The sequence below is a fragment of the Chelon labrosus genome, assembly GCF_963514085.1.
Source record: "Chelon labrosus genome assembly, chromosome: 17".
NCBI classification, from domain to species: Eukaryota; Metazoa; Chordata; class Actinopteri; order Mugiliformes; family Mugilidae; genus Chelon; species Chelon labrosus.
Window position 1 is genome coordinate 5,593,852 of NC_140350.1, and position 11,829 is coordinate 5,605,680.

Sequence of the window (11,829 nt, forward strand, 5' to 3'; positions counted from 1 at the left end):
TTCCTCTTCTCATTTTTATCCAGCTGCGGTCTGAATGCAAACAGAATCCCCCACAGTGGCTTGTTGGAAGGAATCAGACATGTTTTTAGCCTTCCTGCCGGGTTCTGCTGCACAACACAGAGCGACTGATGTGACAGACTCGGACTTCAACACAACGCTCTCAGATCGGCCAGTTTAAGATAAAGATGCTCTCCCAATACAAGGCGGCTCCTGACCAGTGAAAAGCTATGTGTCCAACAAGCTGAACTTTTTTTTTTTTTTTTTTTTTGCCAAAGGATGTTCTTTTTATGCCAAAATATAATTGCATGTGTTTGCAAAATTTATCTCTAAACATTTGTTATGGGATTTTGGCCATGAGGACTTATCTATATTTATCTCAGGCATACAGTGACTGAAAAATATGAGATATTTCAAATGTCATGTGTTGTTTATTTTGCTTTTTTGTTTTTGCAGTGATCCAGTGACAAGTACTTTTGTGCTGACCTGGCTGTTGCTTGTGTGCTGAGTCCATCATATGCTTGTTGTTCGTCTGTCTTTACCTTAGAGAGTTGAATACTACAATTTGTGGATTTTATGTGATGGCCGTGTGTCTGTCTGTCTTTTTGTCTATGTTGGAGCTTAGTAAAGAAAAAGAAATGTGTTCATTCTCTTCTATTTTCACTTGCTGCTCTGCTTCTTGTGGTCAAATTGATGTGTTGTCATAAAATGTAAAAAAAAAAAAAAAAAAAAACTAAAGCGTGGGGAAAAAATGCTTAAATCTAATTATGAAGTGCCAGCAAAACTATGATGTTGTATAAACAGGGAGGTCATAAAAAAGTATGATTATTTGCACAGGTTTGAGGTAATGAAGCTGTGATTTGAAGATGGTGACAGTGGCGACCTACAGCCATCTTTGTGTGTGCCCTGAACAGTCAGATCCTGGCTGCCGGGCTGTTCTAATGAAACCCTGGTATGAGAAAGTTTCAAATATTCTTCCAGGGACATACAGCTGAATGTCAGCTTTGAAATGCGATAGTCTGATTAGCACTGAGGACGGCTCCATTATGAAAATGTGGCACTACCTCCCCCATCCAAACCAGGACTCTGATGTCACACTGACGTACACAAGACAAACAGTAACACCTGCAGTTACCTATCTGTGAGTCAGAGTGCGTTTGAAAGCACCACCATAATAGAAAACTCACCAGGCTATAGTAGCTGAAGCACTGAAATATTAATTGCCGTTCGTACTGCCGTCAGTGCAGCAGCTCTTTGCTGTATGGTACACGTGTGTGACACCAGGTCTCGGAAAGCTTGGTTTGGATCAGAGTTGTTCAATTTCACAAACAGAAGATTAATTCTAAGCCATAGGAATAAACGTGTAAATTCTTAAACTGAGGGGTGTTTTACTTTACATGTGTTTTTGCTCTTATTCTGCGTATGCTCTCAGGAAAATGTATAATTTAGCTGCCTTTCAGAGGGAGGAGACACTGACAGGGAAACACAGGTACAGTACAGAGCACACTGTTAGGAGTCACTGAGTGGTTTGATGAAAACGGTGTGAATCAAATGCCATGGCCTTTAGAATCCCCAGATCTAGACACATTAAGTTGGTTACTACATTTGTTTTAAGAAATAAGAAATCACTGAAAATACAGACTCCAAATTCATTTAGCCTACAAACAGAAATCTTAATAGAATGAAGCAATTAGCCGTCTATGAGATCTTATTATATTTATCATCATAATCATCTTAATCTTTATGAATACAACTTTTTGATGATACAAGAGACTATGAGTTTATTCTTATAGTTCTGAAATGCTGCTGTATTGGATGGATGAATTAAAGCTAGACATGTCTAGCACTGGTTAACTTTGAGATATTGGGCCATATTGCTTCCATAACATGCCTTTTTTCAGATTATTGGATGGACTACCGTCAAAGTACACACTTAATTGTATTTTGTATTGTATGCAAACTATTTTTACCAGTAATTCCTGACTACTGATTCAAAAAATATGCGCAGTATCACAAAACTCTTCAAAAGGTTTTCCTTTCTATATCCATGTATCACTCACATATATCAAATATGGCAACATTTGATTATTTATTCATCTTGATCAAAAGGAGATATCCAATCCCGTCGGTACTCCTACAGATGAAAGAACAATTCTGAGCCTGAAAATGTTAATATATATCTAACCAGAAAATACACAATTTGCTTTTTTTTTAAAAATAAATGAATACCATAAAATAAAGAAATAAAACAAAACATAAAACTCCCAGCAATCCGAGTCATTGCAATGCAAAGGTTTCTATTCAGATTATTTTTGATATTGAGTATAAATTACCCTACAGTTTTGTAGTGGGTAAAGTTCCCTGCAACATGAGATTCAAAGTTCAAAAAAGAATTGTCTTAATGTAAATAATTTCAGTAAGTAAGTTTCATGGGGATATTTACTAGTTAAACCCCGTCTCATTCGTACCACTGTGTCTACCCCATGCGGGTATAATCTATAGAAAAGTTGTGGCCCTCTATATAAACAAAATTCTGTGTAAAACTGAGTTCCTTAAATGAGTTCCGAAGTGTTACACACGCCGCATTCCTGTAGGTGGCGGTCTTTCCTTTTTGCTTTCCTACCCACCGTAGAAGAAGAGAAGAGGCGAAGTAGCACGTTAGTTAGTTAGTGGGTCAGTCTTAGTTCTTCTTCCACCGCAGGCAAACAGCAGGTTGTCAGCGACTTTCTCTCCAAAATGAACGGTTTAAACGAGGAACCAATGGCACCGCAAACCTTTCTTTACGGTGAGATAACTTTTTCATTTCATGTGTTAAGCGCGTTCGTTCCCTCTTTGCTGGTGTCAGAGCAAGAGAATCATTACATTCGGCTGCTCAGCTGCATGTGGCCCTCTGTAATGGAAGGTAATGCCCTCTGCTTTGCAGATAATTGAAGGTAAAGGGCATTTAAAATACATTGTCTGTCGTTATTCTTTGTAGTAACGTTGTTCCAGAAAGGAGCATTAAAGAGTCCTGGTGAGCTGCGCAGTTTCAGAGCACTCTGCCATACACGTGTTTGACTATCAACATGGCGGCGCCCGTGTTTTAAGAACAGCCATGATATTTAAGTCATTTTCTTTCAACTATAGACTGAGACTGTGGCGTGGTTTAATTCACACCATATTCCGAAGAACTGACAGATTTGAGGTTTAAGTTTGAGGTGACTGTTTTCAGCTGGCTGCTAACGTTCACCTCAACGTGGCTTCAAACACATGTGCACCACGCACACGTCCAGTCCTGACTTAGCTTTGTCTTAGATTTAGGATTTTTTTTTTTATTTTTATTTTTTTATTATTATTTAATTAATTTTGGTGGCGCGATCTAAAATATGCACGTGCTGTAACGTGAGTGTATTTTAAACCACATTGTATATTTATACATTTTTCCATCACCCTTAGATCATGCGTATTCCTGCGTCCCATCACCCAGTGTAATTTCACCAATTACTGAAGTCGAGTTAAACATGGCTGGGATGTCATAATGCAAAAAAAAGCGGATAGATCAATTTGACTCGCATAAGAAATGTGAGCCGCATAAGAAATGTGAGCCACACATGTGACTCTGTGTGTGAGCCACACATTTTGAATTGATTCACACAATAGAAGCCATTTCATACATGTGATCTGTGAAAATGTTTCCTTTAGTGTGTCAGTCCTTTAAGATGTGTTTAGTCAGGCAATTTAAAATGAGGAATAACGCGTTTTGAATATGTTCTAGCTATTTAATGACGGATATGATCAAATATCTATAGCATACTTTAAATCACTGCATGATGCTTTTGATTCTGGGTTCATTAGAATGTGATATTATTAACTATGGAAGACACATACTACATTATAATACATTTATCTGGCTTGGTTCTCAACTTTCATTTTAGACAGGGTTTTCTACTTCATTTACACCCCCCACCCTCTCATTTGAGGGGAATTCCTGCCAGTACCATGTGGAGCCATAGTGTCAGTAACCTGTATGTCTCCCTCTTGTGCGTAGTTTAAATATAGCACTTTAAACTCAGATTATTGTCCATATCCTGGTATCACCTTGCATGTATATATTTTTTTTTATTTATTGATTCCAATCCTGTCAACAGGCTGCGTGCTGGAAGCTGGAAAGGAGGTGACGTTCAATCCTGAGGATGACGAGTTGGAGCATCAGCTAGATCTGAGGATGGTGAGTACAATTAGGAACATATGTCATTTTATATTGTTTTATATTCCTTATACTACTGGCACCTTAGCAACAGGTCCTACTCTCTATAAGCTTCTTTTAATGTTGGACAAATATATGGGAGCAAGTTATGGACCATGCAGTACAGTCATGAAATGAAATCGCCCCACATTTCATGACCGTTGCTCAGTGTTTGATAGGTATATGGATGAACCTAAATACTTGACTGAAGTGATGGGAAATGCGTAAATAGTGCTTCACTCAGCATTTGGAGGATCCGGTTCCCGGATTAACGATCACCCATACAAAGTTTAAAGGACTGGATACTGTAATACAGTATATTAGTTTTATATAAAATATACCTTGGTCGCTGAAGGTAGTCCAGCTGCTGGAAACAGCTGCTCAGCTGCAACAGATGTCCACAAACACTGCTGTTGGATGCATGTAACTGGAGTCGTCCTGCTCCTGAACCGTAGTAGCGGTGGTGAATGCAGCTGCTTTTGCTGTCTGTCACTGCTGGCCTGTATTGGCGTTTGGAAATCCCAGTTTAATATCCACCCAACTCTGAGATAGCTAGCTAAAGGTTCACCTATTTTGTTTTCATCTATCACAATCTGCTCTTGAGTTTGACTGATTTTACACAAACTTAAACAAATGGAACAAACACACCAATGCGCCAGATTAATTTGAACAGAAATGTCAGCTGTGAAACCGCCTTTAAAGTCAGTGTCGAAATATGGTAAATTGTTCTCTTGTCCCTTTAGGCTTGTGTGGACCCCAGCACAAAGGATGAGCTTAACATGGTGGAGGTGGAAGGACAGGACACAGAGGGTCAGAAAATCAAGGCAGCACTAGTTACACTTAAGCCCTCTACACTGCCATGTGTAAGTAGACTACTTCGTGTCTTTGCAAACACACAAAGTGTTTGTAGTGTTTCTTACACAGTCAAAGGCTGAATTTGTTCATTCTGCTTTTTTTTTTTCTGACACTGCCGTCTGGCATTGTTACTCATTGACACTCAGCTCTTTGGCTCAGATAATTCATGTCTGTCATTTTTTACAAAATGCTGCTCTGTATAACATTAACAACCAGCGATGAGATGGTTGGATAATGTGAGTGTCTTCATTGCAGGTGTGTCTCGGTGGTTTCACCATCACACCTCCTGCCGTTTTCCGCCTGAAGGCCGGGCAGGGCCCCATCCATATCAGTGGACAGCACCTCGTCAGTGAGTATTCAGCCAAAGAAAATAAAAAAAGTTTTGTCTTTTCAGTTGCTGATTGAGCCTCGGAAAGCACCTACACATTTTCACATTTCAGTACGACCGTTCTTGCATTAGAGCCTTGACTGACATTTATAAATTGTTCTTGAAGTGATGGAAGCTGACCAGTCCTTTGATGAGGAGGATGATGACGATGAAGAAGAGGAGGAGGAAGACATCAAAACATCAAAGAAAAGACCTGCTTCCTCTCCATCCGTCAAGGCTCAGGTTTGTTATATATCCTGTTCAATTTGAAGCAGAAATGTGACACAGATTAAATCAACGTAACCTATTTTCAATCTCCCATTTAGAAAAAAATGAAAATGGAAACAGAGGATGATGATGAAGATGACGAGGAGGATGATGAGTAAGTGTCAGACTTTTCTCATTTACCTACAGTGCAGTGAGGAAGAGCTGAGAATTAAGAGTTGAGCGTTTTGTATCAGTCAGTTTTTAAATTACTGTAATAAACGCGGATATTGGATTTGGCAACAAATAGCAGCAGTCTGTGCGGTTCATGTACATGAATACTAAAGATAAGCTGTTGAGACGTGGCATTCTGTGCACAACTGTATGTAAGATTAAATAAAGTATCAGCAAATAAAACATATTTTAAGAATTTTGATCTAACTTTGCAAGGTAGCGCTTACAAATTTAAGAAAGTTCGCGCCACATCTGGATTCATTTCCTTCGGTTTTGACCAACTTTCCTTAAATGTAAATGTCCATGGTCTAAAAAATCAGCTGGGGGGAGATGGCTTCAGGGAGGGGAGGGAGAGATGCTTTCAGGAGCAATAGGAAAAACAACTCAAACACAGTGTGCAAAAATATTTCCGATTCGTTATGAGACCATGGTGGAGTAGATTAGACCTTGGCGGGCCACCGTTGTATTAACATTGTATAGCAGACCCTGGCGAAGCTTTTTCTTTAAATACTAGAAATTATTTTTAGCACATGCACGCACATTCTCTCATGACCTTGGCCTACAGCGTAGTTTGGAAAATCAGGAAGTTCTCTGTGCAGCAGTGGAGTACAAGTAGAATCGGTCAAAGATTTTAAGATTGATACCATTCACCATTTACTGCATTCAATTTAATTTTCAGAAATCCAGTGTGACATTTTTCCACTGCAACCAAAAGATCAACATGCTTTCATTAGTTTGGGAATGAGTGTGCAGTTATTGAAGAGACTTGGTGTATCTGAGTTGTACCCCAACAGCTGTGTTTTGCTCTGGCACTGAAGTGGTGTTTCAGCCCTTAAGGCAACAATTTGAATCTCGGCTTTTTGGTTATACTTCTGGCATAATTACAGATAACAAGGATGTTTATTTTAAGCCATTTAAAAAAAGAAAAAGCAGTAGGAAGAACACAGATGACCATATTAATGAAGCTCTTTCTTTCAGTGATGATGAGGATGATGATGAGGACGAGGAGAGCGAGGAAGAAAAAACCCCTCCTAAGGCAAGCAAATATTGTGCACTGTGATGTGACCTGAATGAATATACATTTTAGGTGACAGATGTTATGTGACTAACATCTGCCCGTTTGCTACAGGCCAAACCAACGCCATCCAAACAGAAGGCCCCTGCTCAGAATGGCAAGAGTTCTAAACCCACCCCTCCAGCCACAAACCAGGTAAACACTGGGTTTCAGAACCCTACCCTGCACAACCATTATTAAATATAGGCAGCACATTACTATTTGAAAGTTTTGCTGCTCCTAATATCAATGCTTTGTTTGCAAAAGACCCCTAAAGGTAAGGGTGAGAAGTCACCTAAAACCCCACCAACACCCAAAGGAAACTTGACGCTTCCTGAGATCAAAGCCAAGATGATGGAGGCAGTGAACAAGGTTGGTGTCCTTCTCTTAAAATCAATTTTTGTCATTACTGTTTCTTCTTCCTTTGAAGAATTAATGCATCACATGACTTAAAAATGGAAGTTTTCATTATGGCCGTTTTGTTTTTGCAGGGAGTAACATTACCCAAAGCCCAGCCCAAGTTTGAGAACTTTGTGAAGCATGGTCATAAAGTCTCAGACGTCAAGGTACAGTACTCGTTTAGAGCTTTTGCTCATTAATCAGACACTCGCTGCCATTTTAAATGATCTTGGGACATGTAATCTACTTAGTTTTGGCAATTTATTGGCAATAAAAGTTTTAAAGCTTGAACAAATTGGAAGAGATACAGCTATTGCTAAAGTTGATGATGCTTTTAAAGCCTCAGTAGGCACCTATCAGAAATTTATTTGACAACTACTGAAACGAGATGTGTTATTAAAGTTTTTTAACAGCTTTCAAGTGTCCTCAAGTTGCATGTGCTGTACTGAAAACGGATGTGTCAGGAGTCTGACTAGATGATAAATCTAAGCATAAGACATAAACCTGACTTCTATGAAGCTGTTAGGCTTTGATACTACCACTAGAGGGCAGCAGAGTCCGATAGTTTTCAAATAGTGACTACCTAGGTTTGTTTGGAAAAAATGAAACAGAAACTCGCACAGGAAGGACTGAAAAGATTATAAGCTAATGTTTTCTGATAATACATTTGAAATGTTTTTGATCCTGCAGTATTAACAGCCAGCTCCCTCTTTATTTTTTTTTTGTTCTTTAGGTGATTGCAGAGCTGTGGAAGTGGAGACAGACTCTGAAGGATTCTAAATAACTCTGACTCTGTAGTTTTATCTCTTTTTATGGCTTGTTTTTGCCCATAGCACCTCTCAAACCCAAACTCAGTGCCTCATACTTGTCATGAAATCCCTTAAGTCTAGTCCAACTCGGCCTGCTCTCCTCAGTGAGGAGACTGGAGAGGTGGTGATGGATGGTAACCCTGCATCACCTCCTCATTAGTGCAGAGAAATGATTTGGTTTGTTGAATAAACCCTAACAAAATGGTCTCACTGTAAATAAAATTCTCGCTAGCTTGTTAGCAGCAGCCGATTTATTTGTTTTTTTTACTTCAACTGTAAAATCTTATTTGGTCCCATATAAACAATGTATACACCCACAATTAAGACATAAAACTTTAACTACAGATCAATTTCCAATTAGTCCAGTTTTGCTAACGCATTTTTGCCATCCATAATGATTCTGATCTAGATTTGCCTGGTACCATCAAGAACATACACTTGGCACTTTTTTTTGAAAACACAACTTGTGTGGTGTTTTGTTTGAATGTTCATGCTAATGTGAGATTACAGATATCATAATCCCACCAAACTTTTTGTTTGTAATCTCTCAGAATTCAAGATTTTCTTGTGTTTTACCGTCCGGGAAAGAACAAAAATCAACCATTGGGTGTCAAGCAAACGCTGCATTAACCTTGAAGTGAAGCACCTGACGCATTTAACTCTATTGGGGGATCTGTTTGCCTTGTGTTGCCATGACTACTGATAGTCCTGAGGTTACGAACGTCGCGAGTGACCGCACGCATGAAGGAATTTGCGAATGAGTTTTGTGAATGTTTCTTAAAATTCCAATCTGTTTTCAGTTTTAGAGAAGCCGCAAATTCTCATTAGAGTAGTTCAAGCTGTATTAAAAATGTAAATGTCGGTGCACAAGGCCTGTTCAAGCAGAAGAGCATTCCATGTTGTCTAGAAACATCTCGTCAGTTTTTAAGACTTTAAATATGCTGTGGGTTTGAATGGACTACCCAAAAATGATTAAATAAAAACAAAGATGTGAATCTGTTTGTCATTGTTTCAGTTCTCTGCAGTTAGAATAGCTGACGGTAAATGCCATATGTTGTCTCATTTAAACTTTTGTTTTCTATGAAACATTTTCAGTGACAGATGTGTTGAGTTTGCAGCACTGCAGTGTCTGCTGGCAGCCATTTCCTAATAATTTGAGGTAGAAGGCAAAAGGAAGTCATAGATTTTGTCAACAGCTTTCAATAATAAACCAACTGTCACTCCTGAACTGTATGCATAAAAATGTTATTCCTTCAAATCATTTAAGAAGCGAAAGGTCATATTTGGGACCTGCCATAACAATATGATACTGTGCAGGTCCCCTTTTTGCTGCCAAAGTAACCAACTCCTGTGGAATCCAGCACCAAGATGTTGGCAGTTTTTAAGTCCTGCAAGCTGTGAGGTGAGTACTCCATGGATCAGTGCCTCATCTCTCACTAGTGGACAGGGGTCAGCATGGGCACCCTAACTAATCTGCGACTACATGGCCTCGTACAAAACGGACTGATGCACTGTGCGTTCTGATGCCTTTCTACACTCCCTCACCGAAAAAAAAAAAAAAGTTTGTTGGACCGCCTTTAGCTTTGATTATAGCTCGCTGTGGGATTATTACGATAAACTTCTGCAATGTCACCATTTATTTCCATCCAGTGTTGCATTATTTTTTCACCAAGATCTTGTATTGATGATGGGAGTTAAGGTCTGGACTCTGTGGTGGCCAATCCATGTCTGAAACACTCTTTCACAATCTGAGCCCCATGAATCCTGGCATTGTCATCTTGGAATATGCCCGTGCCATCAGGGAAGAAAAAATCCATTGATGGAATAACCTGGTCATTCAGTATATTAAGGTAGTCAGCTGACCTCATTCTTTGGATACATAATGTTGCTGAACCGAGACCTGAGCAACTGCAGCAACCCCAGATCATAACACTGCCCCCACAGGCTTGTACAGTAGACACTAGGCATGATGGGTGCATCACTTCATCTGCCTCTCTTCTTCCCCTGATGCGATGGTTCCCCACTATCCTTCCAGTTTTTAATGATACGTTGAACAGTTCTTAACCCAATTTTAGTAGTTTCTGCAATCTCCCTAGATGTTTTCTTGATGCATGCCAATGATTTGACTCTTATCAAACAGACTAACATCTTTTCCACAACCAGTTATCCAAAAGGAGGCTTGTACCTATTTGCTTAGTTAAATCCAAGTGTCTGCCTTTTTTTTTTTTTTCTCAGGCAGTGTATTAGAACCATCATCAACTTGTTGGATCGTACTACGTGGGTCAGCCCTGGCTCCCTTTTGCTGTAGGCACATCTGTTTCTTCAGGTGTTGTGCTCATCTCTCTATAACATTCTATTACAATTATCAGCATACACATGATGTGCTTTGCCACCAAAAGAAATCACCACTGTGATCTCTGCTACTACTTTGCGTTTCTGAATGTTACACAGAGACTTTAGTGATGCCGGTTTACTGCAGAATTACTTGAGTAGAGCAAGGGTCATATTTTGTGACCCTTGATCAAATGCATTTTTTCTTAGGAAGTCATCTGACGAAATAATCATGAGTTGTCTTTTTAACTCTAGCCACTGGTGAGGCCACTTTTGTTCTCTTGTATGGAATTTTTTTTTTTTTTTTAGCCATGTTTGTAAGCAGGCTCTGTTGCATTTTGCTTCATCGAGCTCCCCTTGCTCTCGTTCTCTCGAATAAGTTTTCAGACTCAACATTCAGGGTGAGCCTGTGTGTTTTTCATTCACATGAACGTTCTTGAATGAATCATTTATTTGAACAATTTTGTGACGATGTAGCCTCAAGAGGTTCAGCTATTGTAAGACGGCATAGTTTCCCATTGCAACCATGCTTTGTGATATGTGCTGTGTGTACTTTGTGAGCAACTTTAGCGCAAGAAGACCAAAGTCTTTTGCTTAGGAATCACAGTCATTCAAGAACCAGTGTAGGTGCACGTCTATGCAACAACTATCTGGGTACATAAATCCTGCTTTGCTCATTTTTCTTTTAAAATCTATTAAATGAGTTTAATCAGAGCAGTGCATGCAGTCAAGGTGATAAAGCATTATGAAGCATTATCATATTTCAGTAGCTCAGAGGTGTATATTGTGATCAGCTGACGTGGTTATAAACAGCCTTATCCTGCTGATTAGGATTAGAACCCAGCATTGTGTTGTGGCCAGAATTTCTGCTGGGTGGCAAATGTTTTACCCCAAAAAACCCCAGCACAGACAAAGAGGGAAAGAGTTTTACGATCTATATTCATTGAACATTAATGTGTATATGAAATCTTGAGGTAGAAGATAATTGTCATTCTGTCAGATTTCCCCTCAGTGAGTTTATAGGACAGGAGCAGGCTGGAGTCAGAAGGTTTGGCCACTCACTGTGGAAGTGAAATGATTGTTAGTTTTATGATTTGGCCTGCAGGGAGGAAAGAGAAAGGATCAGAGAATGGCAGGCAGAATGAGAACAGATGAAAAAAGAGAACTAGAGCAAGACACTGCAGGCTTTTATAAATTACAAGAATCATAAGCTCAGAGGACATCATGACAAAGTGAAGGGAGGTGAGACATTATAAAAAGAGAGAGGAGAATTAAAGGGAATTCAGGTGAAAATGCTATTTTCACATATAGTGTAACTGCTTAAAATATATGCAGAAAGCACAGCCACGGCAGC

The 11,829-nt window shown here is 39.4% G+C and overlaps 1 protein-coding gene across 1 annotated transcript; it reads left to right on the forward strand.

Annotated features, from left to right (window-relative positions):
• The first annotated feature begins 2,626 nt into the window (after positions 1-2,626).
• npm1a (nucleophosmin 1a) lies at positions 2,627-9,139 on the forward strand. The gene is made up of 11 exons (XM_084564775.1): positions 2,627-2,782; positions 4,125-4,204; positions 4,966-5,085; positions 5,333-5,426; positions 5,572-5,687; positions 5,771-5,826; positions 6,861-6,918; positions 7,012-7,092; positions 7,204-7,308; positions 7,428-7,502; positions 8,069-9,139. The coding sequence occupies exons 1-11, from the start codon at positions 2,734-2,736 to the stop codon at positions 8,117-8,119; spliced, it is 885 nt and encodes a 294-aa protein (XP_084420901.1). The 5' UTR covers positions 2,627-2,733; the 3' UTR covers positions 8,120-9,139.
• The last annotated feature ends 2,690 nt before the right edge of the window (positions 9,140-11,829 follow it).

Bases quoted from the DNA above. Each gene is read 5' to 3' on its own strand.
- npm1a (XM_084564775.1), top strand. From the start codon at position 2,734: ATGAACGGTTTAAACGAGGAACCAATGGCACCGCAAACCTTTCTTTAC. The intron at 2,783-4,124 runs GTGAGATAACTT...TCCTGTCAACAG, and splicing joins ACCGCAAACCTTTCTTTACG to GCTGCGTGCTGGAAGCTGGA. The intron at 7,309-7,427 runs GTTGGTGTCCTT...TTGTTTTTGCAG, and splicing joins TGATGGAGGCAGTGAACAAG to GGAGTAACATTACCCAAAGC.